This window comes from Paralichthys olivaceus, chromosome 8, assembly GCF_024713975.1.
Source record: "Paralichthys olivaceus isolate ysfri-2021 chromosome 8, ASM2471397v2, whole genome shotgun sequence".
NCBI lineage: Eukaryota > Metazoa > Chordata > Actinopteri > Pleuronectiformes > Paralichthyidae > Paralichthys > Paralichthys olivaceus.
This window is the reverse complement of record NC_091100.1, coordinates 5,315,910-5,338,924: the sequence shown is the minus strand read 5'-3', so window position 1 is coordinate 5,338,924 and position 23,015 is coordinate 5,315,910. Positions and strand designations below refer to the sequence as shown.

The following is a 23,015-nucleotide window of genomic DNA, read 5'->3' as shown; positions in this document are numbered from 1 at the left end:
ACAGGAAGAGAAGAAGACTCAGGCAGAGAGGGCCTGGAGTTGACAGGGAGAGCATGGCTGGGGTCAAAGAGAGAAACAGACAGGGACACAGGAGAAACGTGATGCAGTTATTATTATTAATCACGTTTACAAGGAGTGCAGTGTTTCTGTGAACATGAACGCTTTGATACACAAACACGCAGTTGCACTCTTGGATGAACTGGTTTGATTTTGATGGTCGAAGGTCAAACTATTTTTTTTGCCTTGTGAATCCAACATAGGGCGAACACCACCAGGAAATCCTTTCATATTAGGTACAAGCGTCCAGTCGGACTGAAAATCAAACGGATCAGAATTTGGTGGTCGAAGGTGAAGGTCACTGTGACCTCACAAAATCCTGTTTTTCCTTGTGAATCCTCTAAAATGTGGCACAATTTACTAAATCAAAAAATAAAATATTGAGCAATAAAAGGGATAGATATAATAAAGAATAAAGATATAAAGAAATGATGAGCTGAGGAAAGAGTTTGACGATTTCAAACGTGCTCAGTTTAAAATATGAGAAAATGGTTCATCACAGTTTGTCAAATTCCAGATATATTCATACTGTAACAACAAAATATTATTACATGTACATGTTATAATATAAAAACAGAGAAAGCCAAAAATTCACAAATTGGAGAAACTAAAAAACACATAGAAAGATTTAAATTATTGAAAACATTGTCAAAATGGCTGCAGATTGTTTTTGTCTCTAATCGTTTAATAGACTAATTGCTGCAAGCCCAGTGACATCACTTTACAGTTTCAAAACAAAGTTCTGTTTCTGCCACATGTTCGGCATTTCAGTTTACGATGTGCCAGGCATTGCTTGTGCAAGTCAGTCAGAGAGCACCAGTGATGCAGCCAGTGCTATGTGGCATCAATTGTGGGAGGTTTACATATCACTCCATTTCAAAACATTTAAATAACATTATTATTAATTATTAAAATTACATTATAACACTAGTGATATCAGAAAAAGTAGGTTTACGAATAAAATAAAAAAAATTACCAATGAAAATATAAACTGGTGTGAATATTTGCAGTATTTATCTAGTATTGGTTATTTAATGAAAATAAGATTACCTGTTCAGGCCTGTGCAGTTTCTTAGTGTGAAGAGGAGCTGGAGCTGAAGAGTTGAGGTGAATTATCAGGTCTGCAGGTAACATCGCTTTTATACACGACAGCATCATGATTCTCACATGGGAGGTTGCTCTTTGAGTAACGAACATACCACACATACTTAAAACACAAAGTAAACAAACAGCATCTTCCACTTCACAGGCTCCAAAAACCACAGCTTTCCATCAAGGGTTTGGATCCATTTCAGCGTTGGCAGAAATGTTTTTAGTTCCTTGTGCACATTTGTATCATTTCAGATTTTCAGGAAAGTTAAATGATATAATCCTGCAGGGAGTATGCCACTCTACCTGAAACAAATAACTGCTGTGACCAAAATGTCACAAGTTTCATGACGGAGTGACGATGGTAATCAATCTCATCTTTCACTAATATTAAGATGTATTTCTGTATTGTTTTTCATTCAGACCCTGGACTCACAGCGAAATCACAGACAACACCTCATTTCCTCAGGACCTCAGAAGTACAACCACCAAGATTGGGATGAATTGTCCAGAAAGAAAGAAAGTGACGGATGACAAACAATTAAAAAAACACAAAACACAAATTTGTATGAGCGAACTCAAGTGGCAGTATTTCCTTTTGTAATCCTGACATATAAAAAAAAGAATTTATCACAATAATGTCCACTGCTTGCAGACTTTGAACCTTCAATGAATGAAAATATTGCAACATGTTCAGTCTTGATTCGATTTTAGTTTTTTGAAGATTGTGTGCAGAATTAAACTTGCTGTCCACTTACTACGTTTTGCCTTAATGAACATGCAACATCGGGCGCTTCTGCCCAAGAGCACATGTTTTCTTCTTGGTTAGCATGTTTGGATCGACATCTTGAGCATCGCAGGGGTTTCTTCGGAGTGTCATGTGACTTACAAGAAACCAGAGAACAAGTGGGTGTGTGTGCGCTCTCAAGTCCTCCATCTTCGTTATGAAAGATAGTAGAGAATAAGGCTTGGGTATTACGCAAGGTTTTATTTTGTATTGATGTTGTATTGGTTTTATATCATTTAGTACGTTTGCCTTAATGAACAGGCAACATCGGGCGTTTCTACCCAAGAGCACAACATGTTTTCTTCTTGATTAGCATGTTTGGATTGACATCTTGAGCATCTTCTCTTAATTTCATTGTTAATTTCAAGTGCACAAACATAATGCACACAGAATTTGGCACTCTTTATTTGGGGTCTTAGTAGATCGCGCCGATAGATGTCAGTTCCCTAAACATGTCAGATTCTTTTTTAAACATTATTCCAGGATTAAATGAGTTCTTCCCTGACCCGTATCACATCCTTCCAACAAGTTCTGTGGTAATGTGTTGGGTTGCTTTACACACACACACAAACCCACATCTTCGAAGTGTCATGATATACAAAAAACCAGAGAACGAGGTGTACGTGAGCTGATGTGAACGTGCGTGTGTGAGCTGTCATGTCGTCCGTCTATGTTTGACAATGCAGCACCTCAGGGACTTTCAGAACAGTAGAAAAGATGGTAGAGTAAGGATATTACACAAGGTTTTATTTTGTGTTGATGGTGTATCGGTAAATAAACTTAACAAAGACAGCTGGTTTATGAACGGGTGGGTGTCTTAAATATCCCATCTCACCTGCTGAATGGATTTTTTGAATGAAGAGATTCTTAAGACTTTGGCGATCCTTTTACTTTTTCTCTATTATCACCATCATATGAAACTGAAATATCTTAACATCTATTTGATGGATTGGCACCAAATTTCGTACTTACGATATTTATGCTTCCTATAGGATTTGGTTGATGCCCGACTTCACGTAGCGCCACCGGCAGGTCAGAGTTTTCATGTATCTAGAAACGTTTTGTAAAGATAGTTCAGTAGTTTAAGAACTATGACGTTTCAAAGTTGACCAAACACATTTTCTGCTTTCAGCCTTGCAAAAACATTTTTTCATTTCATCTGTCTTATAATTACCGGCGCTCCAATTGTCCAGTGGAGTAGGATAGGCTTGTTTTGACAGGTTTATAAAGAGCTTTCACATCATTAATCAATCAATTCCCTGTCAAACAGATACACCTTCTTTCTGGTTCATTGTTACCATTTGTTTCTAAATCACAAATATGTTCCTCTGATCCACCCAAAAATCTGGCTCTGGCTGGTTTGTGGTTGGGCCTCGGTGGAGCCCGTGCTCTGCTGAGTGTGATTCCAGTTGCCCTGTGTGTTGCTAATAAGAGAGAATAGCTGAAGTGAGACAGTGAACATGATTAACATTATCTTAGTTGTGCAGGTATTTGTCTGAAAATGAAGTTAGTGGACAAACATTTTTTTGGTTAATTACTTTGGATTTTGGTTTGTCCAGCAATTTTGACCTGACAGATGAAAAGGCATCACGATTTATCTTGTTTGGATGACGCATTTAATTTAATTCTGCACGTCCATCATTTCATTTCACCCAACCACTTCTCACATGCACACACAGATTCGTGAATAGGTTCAACAGACGAGCCTAAAAAAGTCAACCTGAGCAGGATTTATAGAAAAGAATTTCCTTTATTGATGGAAGAAGAGCTCCAATGAAACGACATCGTAACAATTCATCTGGACCTCGATGCTTTTAAAAGCTGCTGAGCTGTTTGATAAAACCTGGAAGTTTTCAGCGGTGCCATCTTTGCATATCCTCAGGGGGAAACGTGCACTTTTTGAAGCGGATTACGAGAAGAAATAATTCTATGTGTATGACTCTGTGAAGGGCGAATCGAAGCTAAATTTAGAGAACTTTCTCTGACTCCGAGTTCTGCAATGGCCAGAAAGTACAGCATCTTTAACATATTAAGAATCTATTTTGTGAAACAATATTACATACAGAGGAATCGCTTTGGCACACACACTGTGGAAAGTAAAATAAAACAGAATGGTCCTTTTCAAAACATGCACATACGAAAACACACAAGCTTTAACAGGCACATTCTCAAACTTCACTCAAAGGTCAGATGAGAATGTTTCCATTGGGCAGTCACAGGCACTCCTGTCTTTTTTATCAATAGACTTACTGTGATTTCTAAGCTTGAGGCCTTACAGGAATAACCTGTAACACGCCCTGATGTTCAGTGTAGTCATATTACTCAACATGTTTGATGGTGCTCTGAATAATTCGATGGTCGAAGGTCAGAGGCTTTGTAATATTGGCTGTTGTGTGTTATTAAAATGTATCACAGCACTAGTTGGGTTAACTGTATGTATGTATGTATGTGTGTGTTTGTGTGTGTGTGCGCGCGAGTGTAAGCACATAGTACAGTATATGGCTTCCTCTGTTCAGCCAGTACGAAGGATGATGTGGACCCCAGACTCAGTAAAAACAGGACCGCTCATGTCTCCCACTTTAAGGGCGAAGGAAGCGTCTTCAAATGGTTTCTGCATTTGACCTGAAACACAAATGCTGATGTTAAAGCAAAAATACACCTTTTCTCATTACAGATAAAATGATATGCTGCATGTTATGCGTATACATTAATTACTGCATTTACTCAAAAATTATATATATTTTATTTTTATAATAATAATCATGGTTTCCCTGGGGGCGTGCATATGTACTGGTATGTGTAGCCTATACAGTATGGTGTGAGTAAATAAAGTGGAATGTGTGTGTACCTCTGCCGAACAGTCCCAGATCTCCACCGTTCTTAGCTGAGCTGCAGTCACTGAACTGAGAAGCCAGATACTCAAACTTCTCATCTCCAGACTTGATCTGTTCTATGTACTCTGCACAGAAGAGAGAAACAACAAACAGATTAAATATTTGAATCGACCACATCAAATCACACCTCTCCTCTGCCTCGCTTACTCTGAATGAGATCCAGGGCCTCGTCTTTAGATCGTGTGATATTTTGGTCCCGCCAGGAGGACGGACGACGTGACTGATTGTGCTTCACCAGGAGGTGGGAGCAGCGGACCTGGTGACAGAAACCCCCCCAAAGAAACAGAAACTAATCAGTATCAAATCTCCCAAGAATCAATAATAAAGATCGGACAGATATATTGAGTTCATTATTTTCCTTAAAATAGAAATTATCCAGTAATAAGGCCCAAACGTTCAGTTTCTGATTTACCGGCAGAACTAATGAGCAATCAATAATTTAGTTTAAATATCAATTTAAGAAAAATCCCAGAGAAATATATCCCTCAAATAACTTATACGAATAAAGGATGACAACTAGCGCCCCCATGTCTGTTTGATTATTCTTTCTGCAGTTGACTCGTGTTTCTATTAATGTTAATAATTTGTTTGCAGGAATAACTCTGTTCTCTTTTACCATCACATCACTGAACTAGTTACGTCCACTGCTGCCTTGTTGTAATTATTTTAATAAAGACATTAAAACACATATTCATAATAACCTTATCTGGTTCTCCACGGCCGTCTCCTACTGGACGTTCCCACTGACTGGCATTAGTGATGTGGTTGAAGTAGTACACTTTACCTGGGGGGGGGATAAAAGCTTCATTCATTAATTTTATTCAGAAACATTAAGAAAGTGTGGCAAGCTGAAACGACACAGTGACATGTGCAGGTGTTAAATGTGAGGAGAAAGAAAGTGCTCGTGTTATATTGGGTGACTGAGGTGAGAGAGAAACATTAAAATATCTCATGTCAACATTTGTGGCTTAAATCTCGACAATCACTTTGCAAAGTTAAGAATCTTGACAATTCTTGGGATGACGGACTTTTTAAATACACGTTTAGTTGCCAGAGAGACTCTGTAGCATAAGAGACACACACACACACACACACACACACACACACACACACACACACATCTTCGAAGTGTCATGTGATTTACAAGAAACCAGAGAACGAGGTGAGCTGATGTGAACGTGGGAGTGTGAGGTCTCATGTCGTCCATCTTTGTTTGACACCGCAGCACCTCAGATACAGCAGTTCAACTTTGCGTGTCTGTGACTTGAAGGAGGGTCAGATGTTTTTCTGCTCCCTGTTTGTGTGAAATAACCATCATCTTATTTTGTCTTAGCTCTGTGTTGATGAAAAAAAGCATTGTGGTGAGAAGACATTGCCATTATTTTCCTCTACCGAGGGGTTTTTGTTTGTTGGTCAGCAAGATTACACAAAAACAACTGAAGGGGAAGAGCCCAGGACATTTTATTGCACTGATCTGCACTAAATCAAGGAAGTTGTTTTGTCTTTTTTTAACATTGTGAGAAATATTTTCACCACTTTGCAGGGAAGAATCCTGAAACTCAAATTGCACATTTGAGGGAACATCTGAGTGCATCAATCAATAGATCAAATTTTTGTTTATATACAGTAGCTCATATTCACAAATCACAATTTGGCTTAACGAGGTGCGACATCCTCTGTTCTTAACCCTCAAGAAGAGTAAAACTACCAACAGAAAGAAAATCATTTAACAGGGGGGAAGATCTTGGTGACTTCACAGAGATACAATAATGATCAGAAGAAACTGTTCGTTTCACCTTTCTATTTATTCTCGGAACACCGAAGCTGCAGACTGTGAGCTGCAGCCCCTGACGCTGCGGGACTTTTATGAAACTGCTCGACACTTGGGATAATAGAAATCTGCAGCACGTGTGAACCTGTGCTCCCAGATGTTGGTGCAGATGTAAACATGATCCTCTCAGTGCGCAGGTGAGGCACTGGAGCTGGGTGACGTCATGTGGGGCCCTGCAGGTTGAATGGATCATCATCAACACACCTCGTCACAACCAAACACACACAACACAGACACACACACACACACACAACACAGAGGCAGACATCTTTACTTGCAGCCTCTCCTCGTTAAACCAAAACTTCTTCTCCGCCTCCTCTCATGACTGAAACCTCCGATGTTGGAGCTGTTAGCTTCCATGCTAACTCTACTGCGGATTACCATTCGATCCAGCGGGCTAGCTTATTCACGCCGCGGTTCGTTACCTGAACTGCGGCTCATTCTCTTCTCCCATCCGGACGGTAGCTTCTCCTCGTCTGCCATTATTATTACTTAATAATAATATCGATACTTCCCCGAGGCGACGCTTGTTAAGTTTAATTTCAATGTGGCCACCGTGAGGCAGGCCGGGGCAGCAGCTGAGGCGAGTTACGACACTCCGCCGCGGGTTTACGGTTTACGAGTTGTTTTCAGAAAACAGGCCCGCCCTCTACGGGGTGTTCTCTCTGTTCATAGGCTGATGGGAGCTGTCAATCGCGAGTGGGCTCGTTTAATTGGTCGACAGGCTGCTGCGTAAAACTGAAGCCGCTTTACGATAAACGGGACAGAGCGTCGCAGAGAAACATCAGCGACACAAGGATCTTAGTTTTTCTCTGCGTCTCAAGGTAAAAATCAAACATTAAATACACTATAACGATAAATAAGAGCCAATGCTAGGTGTTGTGAGTTTGCTTTACGTGCCTGCGTTTCTCTGTGCAGCATGCGACGCTGTGAGCTAATGCTAGCTAAACAAAACAACCTGCCTTTAAAGCCTGTGTTCCTTCAGCATTACGAGAACTTCTAACTTTATCTACCGTTGAGTTGAATCAGTCGTCAGTGTGTTAGCGGCACTTAGCTCAAACCAAAACACTCCAACACAACATACTCACAGTATGTAGCATGTAGCCTGTCATGTTGTTGAACCACGTTGCTTTATGCTAACAGCTCTTCCTGTTATTTTGTCCATCACATTCAAATCAACGAGGCTGAACGACAGATTCAGCCCTTTGTCAAATACACTGCGTGATAATAAACATAGTTGTATAATAATGAATAAGGCGGGTTCATTTTTACAGCACATTTGAACAACGAGGTGTTTTATATAAAGATTATAAAAGATATAATAGTAGAAGTCAGTCCAAGCAAAAAGAAGCGTTTAAAGTTACGAGGAGATCGTAAAGAAAGTGGAAAATACTGAGGTTTGTGTATTTAAATTGACTCATTCATTCTCTTTTCACGTGTCTGACAGGAACCGAAGATGATCGAGGTGGTCTGCAACGATCGTCTGGGCAAGAAAGTCCGAGTCAAGTGCAAGTATCCTTCACTGAAACTGTGCACGTGTAATGCTGTGCAGAAAACATAATGCCTCCAATTATGTGACTTGTGTTTGTGTAGATTTGGTAAATGAATCAAATCTACGAATCCCCGGCCTCAGTAACTGCTACATCGGTGGTGAGGCTCTGGTTTGGTAGCAATCGTCTCAGCTGTTGTTGGTTTCTCTCGTACGTAACTATAGCTGCAATAGAAATGTGCTGTTAATCATATTGATAAATTTATCAAGGATAAATAAATCAATTCTCCAGTTGTTAGAAAATATCTCATGGGATGATTTCAGATAACATCCTGTTAACCCGGGTTAGTTAAACCACATTTAAAGAACATGGCTCCTTCTTTAACCTCCACGTGTCAGCTCTGAGGATACCATCGGAGATCTGAAGAAGCTCATTGCTGCCCAGACAGGAACACGGCACGACAAGATTGTTTTAAAGAAATGGTGAGCTCTCATCTCAGATTCATAACTCATGTATCTGTGGCTGTTTTCTATTTGCAGCTAAATATGTCTCTCCTGCTCCCACAGGTATACCATATTCAAGGATCACGTGTCTCTGGGCGACTGTATCCTTTCAACAATTATTTCTGCAGCTCTCAGTGTCTGTAACTGAGAACTGGTACTGTAGCAACAGTTTTTGTATTATTTTTTTTTCCAGACGCATCTGATAATTTTAAGCACCAGCTGTCAACAAATTGTGGACAGGGACTAGAATTACTCGGAGCACGTATCTATGCAAAGGTCAATAAGACATTTCTGTCTTATCAAAAATAAATGGAAGAAGAAATTAGGCTAATCTGTCCTTAACTGTAAATAACTCATAGATCTATCCCTACCTCGGTTCAACACTTAGAAATGTTTTATTTTAACACTTACACAAAAAATAGGTTTGTATTTTTAGGCAGCATCTACACTCAGCAACCTGTTTCCATAAATATTTTATTCACCTGTTCTGATCTGATGCATTTGACATAGTACTGAATAATCTACAGCTCTTCTGTCCTGAGCCATTTTACTTAACTGACCTCTGCAGATGAAATTCATGATGGGATGAACCTGGAGCTGTACTACCAGTAGACTGAAGACCACAGGACAATGCTACACACGTCACAGAGACACAACATACACAGATATGAAGAGATGGATCCTGTTGCAGGAACCAGCATGATCAGACAACAGAAAAACAGAAGAGAATCTACATCGCAGAAAAAAAAAAAAAAATTACATTGATAAGTTAAACTTTTAATTTTGCTGATAAATTAGTATGTTTAATGTTTTGCAAATTCTTTTTTGATATCTTGGAAGTAAAGCTGATATTTACGTACCCACAGAGTGCTGATCATTTGTGTTGTGTCATGTGGAGAGACTGAAATACATCTTGTGCTTGCATGTGAACTTTAACTATACTCAAGTTACCTTTGGTTTACATATATACGTAAAGTACATTACACTGGTCTCACTGTTAAGTTTTAGATTTCAAGGCTTTGTTTTCTCGAAGTACACAAAAGTATCAGTATACTTATTTTGTTTTGCTCCAAGATCCATGAATTATTCCCTGGGGAATTCTTAACGTTTCAAAAGTTTTTTTAGTTTTTTTTATCAAGAGGTATTTTCTTTTCTCTTCTTTTTGAACTTCTAATCGTAATGGAGTATTTTTACTCACAGATACCTTTACTTGAGTAAAAGTTGTAAATATTTTTCCACCACTGTTTGGTCTGGTGTTATGTTTTCATAGTCTTTAGACGGCTTTATTCAGACAGTTGCATATCTTCAGTTTTGTGGCAACAGTTTTGGGGAAGACTCTTTTCAGTCCAGTGGATCAAAGCTTAGCGAAGCGTTACACTGAATAAACTCAGAATCATAAAATAATGAGTTTCCTACATTCTCTTGGTAGAATTTGAATATGTGACGCCTTTGGGATGAAATGGAGCCTCAACCCAAATACTTGTTGATGCTCCTGTGTCGGGGGAGCAAACCCTGCAGGTGGAAAAGCAGAAGAATGGGGAAAAAAAAAAATCATCTGATCAACTGAAAAAAAAAAAAAAGTTTTATTCACATCACTAGATCAACAGCATCTCTCTCACATACACACATGGGTTAATGCAATTGATGGAAACCAAGTGTCACATCGACTGGATGTGGGTCCTGACAGCTCTGGATCCACGTCAGCAGTAGTCGGAGTAGTCCTCCTCCACGTAATTTGCTGGAAAGAGCCCCACCTGGAAACACAGGCACCATGCAGTTAAGAAAAATGAAATAAAAAAAAAAAAACACCTCTGTGTGCAGATGTTTGCAGAATCCTCACCCGGCCGTACACTTCTCCTCTCCACCAACCGCTGTGACCTTTCTTGGACAGGATCTTGATCGTGTCTCCCTCGTGCAGCGACAGCTCCGAGCGGTCCCTGGCTGAGAAGTCGTACCTGGCCCTCGCTACGCCGAAACTCCGCACGCTGCCTCCTGTGAGACAGAGCCCACGTTACACCGTGGATGAGCTTTAATGAATAGTTTGACATCTTGGAAAATCTTTTAATTTTGGATTTAGCACCAACATAAGGTGTTTTTTTGCTCCATAACTTTAACATGTTTGATACTGAATACAGCGACACAATCCTTTGTGTGAAGTGACAGAGACGCACCGTACCTGGTGTGGTATTCGGTGTGCTGTCGGATGAGTTCATCTGCTCTGGTTGTTTGTAGGCCGTCCGCAGATTGGTGTCCACATCCTTAAAATACTCCTTCAGAGAGTTCTTCTGGTAAAACTGAACCAGCTCCTAACGAGGGAAGGAGAAATGAGGTTAATAGTGAATCTAGTGTCAATGTGCGTATAAGGTTTCTGAGTGCGTGACGGTGTTCAGACTCACAATCAAACCCTTAAATGCTTTCTTGTCATTGATGCGGTACAGGCCTTCAACAGACGTGATCTTAATGTGTCTGATGTCCATGTTGAACCTGGGGGAGCAGAGAGAGAGAGAGAGAGTAATCACAGTAAAGGGAACGTTCACACAAAAGTCAGACATGATGCAGTCTTTACTCTTGACAGTTGAACAATGATGGTGCTGCTCTCAAAGGCGGAAAACAGATGTTTCCACTTCTGCAATTAACAGGTGCTGAATGACAAAGGCTGAACAGAACATGAACTAAATACAATCAAGTCAAAATCTCAATGAAAAGAAATGAAACTTGAGCTCAAAGATATCCAGTAATTTATCTTAGACCGTGGTGCAACGTAGAAGACAAACATCTGTTAATATCAAAGTTACTATCGGGGTCAGTTTAGCTGAAGGGTCGATGGTTACAAATAACAAAGAGACACAAAGAATTACATAAACAGACGTGAACAGTTTTAAATCGTTTACACAACTGTGACATTTAAAAACATGGACAGAGGCACTAAAGTACAAATCATTAATAAAACAGTAGAAGCAAAGGCACATAAACTCTAAAACAAATACACAACACATAAAACCAAGATATATGTCAATCACAGTATCACAAAATCAATAATGAATAACAATTCATTCAATATTATTTGTATTATTGTTAAATAACAATAGGCAATATTAATAGTTTATACCAGGAAGTGGGGGGAGTCACGGTAAAAATAGAAAGTGAAAGCATTCAATAAAAAGAAACAGTTCTGGTTTGTGGATGTAAATCTCCTGAAGTGAAACTGCTTTTTATTGTTGAACTAATGGACACTTACTTGATGCTGATGGCGAACTCTCCTCCGTCTTTCTGCCGCACGAGGAAGGTTCCGTCAGAGCGGGACATCAGCAGTTGTTTGGCAGCGGTTCTGTCCATGTTCCCAGCAAACCTTGATTCACAGTCAGGAGCAGGACATTATTCTGGTGCTTAAATAACTTTTGAATCATTTTACATCTTAGAAGGAACATTGTATTAATCAGAAATAAAACTGCTACCGTTACACGAATGTGGCAGCTCACATTATCCAGGAAGTGTCACCTGTGTGAGTTTTGTTTTAAAGTTCATATTAGATGTTTCTGTTGAATATTTATAAGCTGCATACAACACTTAAAAATGGCTGACAGGAAACTATATAGTATTTGACTGTAGGTATAAGACGTTTCTGCTAGAGTCAGCCTCAGGAGCAGTTGCTGGTGTTGACAAATGCAATAACAATCTGTTTTATCTGCATACAACTACATTATGGTGTGTATTTAAAACGAACATGTATTGATATCTGTGCCGTCGATGTGCCGCTTTGTGTTCTTCTTTCCAGTGCGATGGGCCGTACTTGATATGACCACCAGATGGTGCTAAAGTCAGACATTTTAAAGCCCTACACAGTGACTTTAAAGAAAATACCTGTTTTCACTTCGTGTTCTTGATTTTGCACAACACACGTAGTCGACTGATAACTACAGGATATTTGACACACGGACAATAAGAGTGTGGAGAGCGTCTTTAAAAGCACCAGTGCTTTTCAGTGTCTGCTTCTGTGTTTTCTAACTCTGACCGACAGTGAACTCAAAAAAAAACAACCTCTGAGTTTAAGAGTGGCTTAGTGATTTAAACTAGTTCCTGCCGATACTCACCAGTTGAAACCAGACAAATCAGGGGTCGACCTCTGGGAAAGGGAGAAATCGTGCAGAGGTTAGAGACGACACGCTGCAAAACTCAGCGGTAAAAAAATGGTTCTTCACTTCCTACGACTGCTAATGTTGGTGTCAGCAGCAGCAAATGGTGGACAGCTGCTACACGCTGACAAATAACACAGGACTGAACAGAACATGCACTTCCATTGCTTGTCACTTGTTTCATTTTGAGTTTTGTGATGAGTGAGGGCCTCTGCGGGTGGATGGTACTCACGGGGACGTAGGGCTGAACCTTCCGACAGGGGAACCATCCCATTTGACCGATAGTCAGGTTTCTTCCCTGAGAGACACACACAGCAGCGAATCACACAGCAGTCATTAGAACACGTGAAGACACTTAGAAGACACTGAGAAACTAGAATGGCATACCTCCGCCCAAGGCCCAACATTCTGCTTTGATTAAATGAAGCCAAATTACACAAACTCGCAGATTTCAGTTCCCTAAATATATTTTTCAAGATATTTTTCATCAAGATCGATGAATTACTTCCTGGGGAATCCGTCTCAAAGTGTTCTTGGTTCTTCCCTGACCTACACCACATCTTTCCATCATGTTTAATAGTAATTCGTCCTGTAGTTTCTGTTTAATCTTGCTTTTAAAGTGGTATTTATTTGTATATTTATTTATTTATTGTGGCATTTACTACTTGAAAAGTAGTAAATATACACACAACAATCTAGTGTATTAGAAAAAAAGTTGAGTCTTATCTGATCTCAGTGTGTGTTTCTCTAACTTTACCTCCCACCACTGCAGGTCAGCCTCAGCGCGGGTCAGCTCAATGATGTCGCCTTTAGACAGTTGAAGCTGTTGGCCGAAGCCCACAGGAGGCGGAGGCAGCCCATAATACTCCTGACATACCTCCATCTTTGGGAATCCTGAGAGCACCGAGGAGAAAGAGGAGACGTTGGGAAGCAGAAGTGTAAAATGTGCCGTCTTAACATTCACATTGTGAGTTCCTTACCAACGCTGGAATGTCCCGAGGACCTCTGTGTTTTATTCTGGAGGAACAAAAGACAAAAGAAGTGGACGAATCAGATCTCAGGTTTTACGTATTTGCAGAAGATTCATTTAATAAAAGACATATGATGCTTTTTCAGTGTTTCTTTCCTCTACTGTGTTATACAGGTTTTTGTGTATGTAAAGGCTTTATCAGGAGTGGGGGCCTTAAAGAGACAGGAACTAAAATCAAGTGTTTCAGACAGAGACTGAAAAGAGGAGCTGCAGCAATGGACAGTTGGAGGAACGTGATTTGTGTTTTCTTAACATTAGAGCATGTGAACGTTTTCAAGTTACACCACAAATTAAAACAATGAACCTAACCTAGGACAGAATGTCCCCTTTAAAGAAGAGGCAGCGAATATAATAAAAAAAGAATGTCAAAGATAAAGTTTTACCTTCCTGGTGCCAGTATGATCTGTAATTCCCAGAGGAAAATCATTGTAAAATGTTGTAACATTTCAAATCATGATACTGATTATAAACACATCCACATGCATGTATACAGACCGGAGCTTCGTCCACAGGCAGGTACTCTGCCTAAACATTCTTTATGTGCAGCCATTTTACAGCGAGTGCAGCGATATCCCTGGAAAAATATTCCCCTGCAGACGACAGACGGAGAGATTAAGCATCACCTGACAAGTGTTCGTTGTTTTTTTTTCGTTTCTTGGAGCAAAGAGACGAAGGTACCTCAGCAGCATCGAGCAGGCCTTGCAGGAAGTGGTTTCCTCGAAGCAGTGCATCTGGAAGTCGTGGTTGTTGGCTGTGGAGTTCTCTGGACACATATTTGACCTGCAAGGGAAACGAGTCATCACTTACTTGCAGGTAGAATTAATTTAGCAGCTAAACATATTTACTTCTGCTAGTGTTCTAATGTTTTACAGGATTATTACATCCGCCGAGGAAGTTATGGTTTCACCTCCGTTTGTTTGGAATCAGCAGGATTACGCAAAACTACACTTTCTTGAAAGTTGGTAGAAGGACAATATCTGGGGTTGGTGCAGATCTTAATATTTATCTGGATCACGCTGGTAGACTGTATGAAGCCCCAAGTGAAGTGTTGAGTCAGGGGATGATTATCTGCGGGTTTGTCACCATGACAGTTTTAAAACTTTGATGATCTGCGCATGTACGTGTGTGTTAACTCACAGAGCCATCTGAAACTGTTCCAGCCACTTCTTCTTCAGTTCTCTGGTTTTGAAGAATAAATCGTATCCAGACCTCCCAAAACAGTCGAGCAGGAGGAACAGGTGGGACCACTGCTCTCACACACACACACACACACACACACACACACACACACACACACACACACACACAAACGTCTTATAGGCGCACTATCTGGTATTTTTAGTGGTGCAGAGTGAAGCAAGACGAGGGGAAAACCTTTTTATTTTCCTTCTCTCCTGTGGTTTCATCTCGTATCTGGTAGTGCTGAAGTTCGATGACCTCCTTTAACTCAAAAGTCTCCCCGCTCTTCTTCTTACATACAAACATGGCTTTATCGAACAGGAATGCATACCTGACAGACAGCCAAGTACACACAGACACAACAAAAATTGTCAGATCCATGGTATCGACGCATGAGAAATACTCAGAGACACATAAACAACACTCACCGGTCCTGTTTAGACTTTTTGTCATAGCTGCAGATCTTCAGCTCTCCGTCAATCTTGGGGCGACCAAAGAGAGCTAGAGACTGAGACTGGAGACAAGAGCACAGTTGGATGAATAAACGTGAATAACAGCTGAGAGTAGAGATATTCAAATGGAAACTGTGACCTCACCAAGTTTTCTATGGACAACTGGAAGGTGGTGATCTGCCTGATGATCTCATTGTCTCGCTTCACCTCGTTTACACTCTGAGCCAAGTCCTGGAAACACACACACACACACACACACACACACACACACACACACACACACACACAGAGAGAGAGAGAGAGACAATTGTATAAATATCATGAATTTAAATCAGTAATTGAAATAAAACACAAACACACACATACTCTCATGGCGTCTAGAGCTGTGCGTAGGTTTTCCTTGTCTGCTGGGTCAGTGGTGTGTTTCACCAGCTCCTGCAAAACACAGATATACCACATCAAATTATAGCTACCAGGTCAAAGCATAGACTGTAAATAAAGATGCACAACATGTCTCCACTTCCTCCAGAAACGAAGCCAGATCACCCCGGATACAAACGCTGCCATCTTGTGCATTTGGCACCAGAGTCTGCTCAGCAGTGATCAGGGGATGGAGCTGCGGTAACAAGGTTTCACTAACACATGCACTCGACTAATCATGAACTAGTCTCAGCTGCCAATCGTGGTGTTCCATCCTTTTCTACATCATCAAATAAATTATTAAAACTGAAACCGACAGAAACCGTCTTTGAGAAAAATGTATTTGACGTGTGCTTTGACTTTTCGGTTTTGGTCATGTCGTCCATCTAACAAACTAACTAGATGTCTTGTAAACGCGCACACACACACACACACACACACCTGTAACAGGAGGTGATATTTGAGGACCCTCTGTATCGGGACCATGAGTAAATCTCGGAGAGAAAAGCGTCCACTGTTGGCTCTCTTCGAACATTCCTAAGAGAAGAGAGAAGAAGACAAGAAGAAGAAAGTGAACCTCTGGAGCAAACCAGTCGAATCTAAAGAATTCATTGAGCAGGAATCTGTTCGCCATCAAATGAAATCACATAATTAGTAACACAAAGAAATCAGAGTGTGTGTGTGTGTGTGTGTGTGTGTGTGTGGGTCACCTCCAGTTTCATCCTGATGTCTTCCCTTGCATTCGATAGACTGTCGAGGTGCTTAGTCGCTGTTTCCACCTGACTACAGTAGTGACCATACAGTAAGAGCCTGAGGGGGTTCCGAATATAAAAACATATAGAACACATTAGAATCTACACGTTTCTCTTCCATTATTTAAAGCTCCAATTTAAAAATAGCAGAAAAAATGTGCACGTGTGTGTTGTGTACCTCTCCTTGTAGCTCAGAAACACCTGGTAAAGATTCTTTGCTCCATATTTTAGGATGGAGCTCCGGACCTCTTCCAACAATTTACGATGAGTGTCGGCCAAATCCTTCACACACACACACACACACACACACACACACACACACACACACACACACACACACACACAAACAAAACACGTCAACAAAGCTAATACATGGAGTTCAACCTGCACACACGTGAGCTGGCATGTGGGTCATCTCCTGTACCTCTATGTTGATAAAGATGCTTTCAATGTCTTGATCCTTGAGAAACCTCTCAAGAGGTTTCATAAAGTGCTGCTCAAAAGAGAAGGCGTGTTTGTTATTCATGTCTTCAATGTCCATTCACAGTGGATCGCAGACTGAAGGCGGGTACGCACCTGTAATATCGACTCCAGTGTGTCCGAGTATTTCTCTTCTGTCTGTCGGATCTCCTGCAGGCAGCACTCTCGTTTGTCTACGACTGCTTTCTGCTGCTGCACAAACACGCAAAAAATATGATATGTATCTGTTTCAACCATTGCAGACACAATTTGGATTTTTTGAAACTTGTATCTTGCAGTGTAACATAGATGCCGGCCCTTTCAGAACAATTTTAGTCTCTCTCACTCTTCCAGCGCTGACTTTTGATTATTGCATTTCTCTTATTGATGAAAGAAGGACGCGATAAAATGCTGCAGCAACAACTCTTGTTGTGTTATTTATCATTTCGAGGTTTGGAACACTCACAGTTTCAGGCTGTTCGTCCGTCCTCATCAAATCCTCGTAGATCTCGTCCCCTTCGTTCTCTTCATCCTCTACACAGTCGTACAAGTCGTCATCTTCGTCCACCGTGTCACTGTGACACACACATTATTACAACTTTTATTTGTAAATCCTATCATCCTATTATTTGTACATTTTCAGGAACCACCCCTCTTTTTGTTTTTTGTCGAAAAAAAAAAGTAAACTCACTCTATCTGGTCCGACAAGCCGCTGTAGATCTCGTCATCAGTGGCACATTCTTCCGAAGGAAAAGGCCTTGAGGAAGGAAAGTGTGTTTGAGGGAAATAAGCAAAGGAGGCTTCGCCCAGAAACTGCATGAATCCGTCATTATGCAACAGAGGAAGAAAACTACTCACTGGAGTCTTCTTTGAATCGCAATGGAGGAATGAGACAGGATAGACAGAGTGTCTATGACCTGTGACACAGACACATTAAGAGTGGTTATGATAACCAGTACGGAGTGAGACACAGACACACAAAAGATTTTTGGCTTCACACCTGGTTTCACTCTTACTCGGTTTGACCACCTTTATGAGAACTGCAGTGTCATGATGATGATTAGGAATTTCACAAAACCACTTTTATTAGAGATTTAACCAAAGATGTCGCTCATCCTTCTTTGTGATTAAATAATGTCCGTCGGTGAAACTGAAGACCGTTTATTTTAAGGTTTTATTTCATCACCTAAGAACTGTGTTTTCAAGAAAGCTTGTTTTCGTCCCACAGTCCTGAACTATGGTTCTTTTCTTTCAGAGAGACAAATAACTACAAGGTGGGTGTTATAAAGTAAATATACTGTCCAAGTAAAGACTTTACTTCTCTGTCAGATCTGCTGAACTATTCATTTTCTATTTCGATCCAAGACTGAGAAGGAAAGATGTAACAAGAAGTGAAAGTCTGTAGGAGAAGGTGAGAGGGAAATAAAAGATTTACAGTCTGACTGTCAAGAGACAGCTTCAGTAGTCATAGTTTTTTATTCTCTAACATTGTTATCGCTCCAGCTCTAGTTTCTTTCTCTTTTCACTTATATTAATCAACACACAGTCCGTTAGGTTTACTATGTGACTCTCTTTGGAAGAACCTGACCCCACATTCAACACAAAACCTGTTTATATGCTGATACTACTGCTACTACTACTAATAACAATAACAATAACTTTATTTGTGTAGCACTTATCTAAATGAGGTTTTCAAACTGAAGAATCGATTGTAATAAAAAATATTCTGTTCAGTCCAATTTACGAGACAAAGTTTTTACAGGGACCCAACAGTTTCCACAACTATCGAACAATGACATTTATTACTTGATCAGTCAAAGGACACACTTCATGAATGACTTCTTTCACTTTTTTAGTTATATACTTCTTCTTCTTAAGTAAGATTTTTATTTCAGGACTTTTACTTGCAATACAAGGCTTTCGGTGTATTATTATTAATTCAACTTAAATATGTAAAGATCTGTATATTGTTTACACCACTGCAAATCCAATTACAGAGTTTATTGTATTTTACTGACTGGAAGACGTAAAGTGAAACGAGAGGCTCAGTGACAGGAACTTACAGTTACACACTGTCAACTAAATTTTTTTAAAACCTAAAGCCCCCCGCAGTCAGAGTTCCACCTTTGCTTCCTCTTTGCTTGTGCATACGAATCAACTGAGGCCACATTTCACACGAAAGTGCTGCTGTGGCCACACGGCTCCCAAAGTGAAAGAAAGTTGTGATAATGAGAATGAATGTGTTCGCTGAGCCGCTTCAATTAGAAAATCACCCTGTGACTTCCTGTCAGGGCCGTGTAGGCGTCTGCAAGCTGCAGCGCTCCTGACTTTTACCATAAAGACTGACATAAGAGTGCACCATGTTCAGACTGTGGTCAGACTGCATTACATAAACAGATGCTGCTCAGTCAAGTCAGACAGAAGGACAGACAGAGAGACAGACAGACAGAAGGACAGACAGACAGATACCTTTGCAAAGTCTCGGACATCAAACAGGTCGAAGGCCTCAAACAGTTCATTCTTCTTGAGATGAAACATCTGTTGACAGACTCCCAGGAACGTCCGGATATTCTTGAGGCAAAGAAACTAAACACAAACAAACAACTTATTTACTTAAGTGCTGAAAATTATTGATGATTTAATTTAAGTTCTATATATTTGTTTGCATTGCGTGTTTCTTTTTACAGCTATTTATATTAAAGTTTTGGGTTTATTTGAATTTTTAACTCCCTGAGATTGTATCCTAAAAATTGATCAGGCTCTAATCACTATCATCCATTCTGTATATATATATATATATATATATATATATATATATATGTCAGAGTTTTTAAACAGCAGACAGTAAAAGACAGTAAAATGGACGTATTATTAAACATCATCTTGGTTCTGCTGTTCGTCCAAATTTGAATTTGTTAGAAAAAACCCTGCAGGGCTCTAATACACAGAACCACAAGCAGCTGCAATAAAAAAACCCTCCATCTAAATGCCTATAGGAGACAACATGAAAGTTAATGTCAACGTGCTGATACACAGAAACAACTGATGCTAAAATAAAGGCCGAATTATTTTGAAGCTGACATGTAGAAACCAAACAGAGGCACTGTGCTCTGACTCTCTCTCTCTCTGCTCGGCAGCAGGAAATGAGGAACTCTTCATTTGAGAAAAAGGGGAAATGTTGACTGGCAGTGCTGCACACATTACATCACTCTGTCAGGAGTCTGCACGATACATCTGAGCAACTGTAACTCAGAGTGTAGTAAAACTTATTGCAAGAGAACAGGGAAGATCCTGTGTGTGTGTGTGTGTGTGTGCGGGCGTCAAAGTAGTGGACTCCTGTATTCTGTTAATCACCGGATGTTTCTTAACCACCCTTGAGGATATCCCAGAGTTTCCCATTGCACAAGACACATTAGCTCCTGCTCTCACACGTTTGAGACATCGTGGTAAGTCCAGGCGGACACGATTCAAGGACTTCCCTTGAGAAGTTTGGGCCACGTGACACCTCTTCCTTTTTTTAATACTTTATTTAACCAGGTCTTTGCCTCATATTTTGCTGACCTCTCCTTTCTCTCTGTCCACTCAGATACGAGGGGTTATTCTTTTCTCTCCACTTTTCCAGTGTATTTTGGTAGAATTTTTATCTCAGTAGTTTAAGAATATACTTGATGAAACCTGGTGAAACTACAGCCCGTGATATAACACGAGCTAACCGGCTGCTGGCAGCGGCTCCGTATTTCCTAAGCAGACATGAGTAAGATACTGATCTTCCCATCTCTTTTTTCGCAAGAAAGCTTTTAAGCTCATGTCCCAAAAAAACTATTAGAGATGTTCCGATACTGATACCAGCATCAGGAATCCTTCTGATGCCACAGAAAATGCAGGGTACTAGGCATTGAGAATCCATGCACTATTTATGTTAATTGAATAAATCTGGTACATCACTTTACAACAATGCTAAAAGCTCCATCATATCACTTTTTGTACACTGTTGAGAGCTAAATGGGCAAAAGGAGAAAATACCTGCTCCAGCAGTGAGATCATTTCGGCTTGTGTCTCGTGGAAACACTTTTCATGATCATGATTCTAGTGTTGACTCTGTCCTGTTTCCAACTAGTGTCGCAACTCCTACAAAACAGAGCCTGACCGATACTGGGTGTTTGGGATCCGATGCAAAAACTCATATTAGAGAGTAAAGATTTCAGTCGTTCCTGAGGCTTCAGCCAACTCACAAATCAGTCGGGCTCCGCCACTGAACTGAGCCAGTTCTTATCATTGTCATCAATATGATAGATAGGGTTAAGCAATCATGAAATTTACTTGATATTATATTTGATTTGCTGTATTTTTCCTTTCCCCTCCACTCTCGACATATGATCCGGGATATGGACAGTATTTTCCTATCTTACTGCTGGAGGAGTGTCAGTACTGGTGCTTGTCGCTATGGAAATATCCTATGGAAATTGAGCAGGAAAAGTGTGTGTGTATGTGTGTGTATGTGTGTGTGTGTATTACCTGGGACATCTGTGGGCGCAGGTTGATCTCCCTCAGATTGACAGCTTGTGGCAGCAGGTTGTTAAGCAACTGACAGAGCAGCACGCCATCTCTAAGAGCCTGAGCCAGGTCACACACCTGACACAGCGCACACAAACACATGCATTCAATTAAATCAAATTCAGGAGCCCAGACAGGAAGTGTGTTCATGTGAGAATGTGTGACACAGATGATCTACCTGTGCACCCTCCCATGTGACCCGGTGGTTCTCTGGAAGGACTCGGCAGTCGATCAGCCACATTGCACACTGCCGCCACAACTCCATCTTACTTCTCTGAGTGACACACTGACAGACGGACAGGAGGCAAGAGACTGTGAAGTAAAGTCCTCACAAACACAGTATCCAGGAACCACTGAGCACTTTGGCTCTCAACAACGCAACATTGCCCCATTTAGCTTTAAGCCAAGAGCCTTTTTAAGGCTTTACATTGAACAGAACTAATAACTAAGGAACAGGATGTATGAAAACGTTTCACACTTTACACATGCGAAGAAACTCGGTGTCAGTGTAACGCCTCCTCTTTTTCTTAGTAAACTAAAATCTCCACATAGTAAAGATCAAACCATCATAAAATAATTTGGCCTACACACTCACACTCTTTGTTCTTTCAGTAAAGCCTTCCTGTAACCCGGTAAAATAGGAAATAAAAAGCCACTGCTGTGCTGTACAACTAAACCTTTCTGATTATAAATCAATGTAGGATTATATTACAGTAAGCCTCTTACCTTCAGTATTTTCTATGTCTTCGTTCTCGACCTTCCCGTCTTCCTTTCATCGTCTCATTTTCAGACTTGGGCGCTCTCACTCTGCCTTCTTTCTTCCGTGGTGGGTGTTCTGCAGAGCTGCACTGTGTTGATGGCTTTTAACTTTGGCCCGCAACTTCCTTTTTCCTCTGACGCACCCTCACGCTCACACACAGATGCACACACACAAAGTTGGTGTTGCCATGAGTGGCACAAATGGATAAAAACCCAGTGTGCTCTGCAAGTGAGATGGTATAAATGTATACATCAGATAAGACAGAAAAGCAGTGAGTGTGTATGTGTGTGACTATGGTACAGAATGCAAGATAATTAAATTAATGTTCAACTTTGCTAAAACAGCCCTAAACCATATTTAGATCTTATTTGAGGTGAGTAGTCTGCATATATATTTACTGCAAATATGTTTTATCCACTTTCATAGCTTTAAAAATGCTGTAAGCTCAAAAAAGAGACTATTGTACAAAGTTATCAAACGTTTATGACAAAGAAATGTAATCAGAGTTTGATATTTGACAGTTTAACCATAAACAGTGGAGCTTGAAAAACATATTTCAGTACGTAAACTGTAAAGGCGAATGCACATCTTTGCTTAATCGCTCATTCTGTAAAAACAAATATTA

The 23,015-nt window shown here is 40.4% G+C and overlaps 3 protein-coding genes across 6 annotated transcripts; 1 reads left to right on the top strand and 2 right to left on the bottom strand.

Annotated features, from left to right (window-relative positions):
- Positions 1-3,663: 3,663 nt before the first annotated feature.
- pin1 (peptidylprolyl cis/trans isomerase, NIMA-interacting 1) lies at positions 3,664-7,223 on the bottom strand. Its single transcript, XM_020103126.2, has 5 exons — positions 7,084-7,223; positions 5,529-5,611; positions 4,975-5,083; positions 4,782-4,892; positions 3,664-4,555 (listed from the first exon to the last, which is right to left on the bottom strand). The coding sequence occupies exons 1-5, from the start codon at positions 7,139-7,141 to the stop codon at positions 4,446-4,448; spliced, it is 471 nt and encodes a 156-aa protein (XP_019958685.1). The 5' UTR covers positions 7,142-7,223; the 3' UTR covers positions 3,664-4,445.
- Positions 7,224-7,274: 51 nt separating this feature from the next.
- ubl5 (ubiquitin like 5) lies at positions 7,275-9,510 on the top strand. Its single transcript, XM_020103127.2, has 5 exons — positions 7,275-7,482; positions 8,106-8,170; positions 8,547-8,630; positions 8,715-8,752; positions 9,220-9,510. The coding sequence occupies exons 2-5, from the start codon at positions 8,115-8,117 to the stop codon at positions 9,261-9,263; spliced, it is 222 nt and encodes a 73-aa protein (XP_019958686.1). The 5' UTR covers positions 7,275-7,482; positions 8,106-8,114; the 3' UTR covers positions 9,264-9,510.
- Positions 9,511-9,907: 397 nt separating this feature from the next.
- LOC109639567 (proto-oncogene vav-like) lies at positions 9,908-22,497 on the bottom strand. Of its 4 annotated transcripts, XR_011243705.1 has the most exons (30): positions 22,357-22,497; positions 21,809-21,916; positions 21,592-21,708; positions 19,546-19,662; positions 17,935-17,993; positions 17,768-17,833; positions 17,543-17,651; positions 17,194-17,289; positions 17,042-17,110; positions 16,796-16,899; positions 16,576-16,675; positions 16,307-16,402; positions 15,812-15,880; positions 15,590-15,676; positions 15,422-15,507; positions 15,189-15,324; positions 14,952-15,061; positions 14,493-14,594; positions 14,310-14,404; positions 14,198-14,217; positions 13,765-13,801; positions 13,542-13,678; positions 13,017-13,082; positions 12,743-12,774; positions 11,890-12,000; positions 11,048-11,135; positions 10,828-10,957; positions 10,492-10,643; positions 10,279-10,405; positions 9,908-10,163 (listed from the first exon to the last, which is right to left on the bottom strand). XR_011243705.1 is itself a non-coding variant. In XM_069529444.1 (29 exons), the coding sequence occupies exons 2-29, from the start codon at positions 21,893-21,895 to the stop codon at positions 10,352-10,354; spliced, it is 2,532 nt and encodes an 843-aa protein (XP_069385545.1). In that variant the 5' UTR covers positions 21,896-21,916; positions 22,357-22,497; the 3' UTR covers positions 10,211-10,351. The 4 variants fall into 4 exon arrangements, 3 of the variants coding, with proteins under 3 accessions (XP_069385545.1, XP_069385548.1, XP_069385546.1); XM_069529444.1 differs by lacking the exon at positions 9,908-10,163 and having other exon boundaries at positions 10,211-10,405; XM_069529447.1 differs by lacking the exon at positions 9,908-10,163 and having other exon boundaries at positions 10,211-10,405; positions 13,662-13,678.
- Between the last annotated feature and the right edge of the window lie 518 nt (positions 22,498-23,015).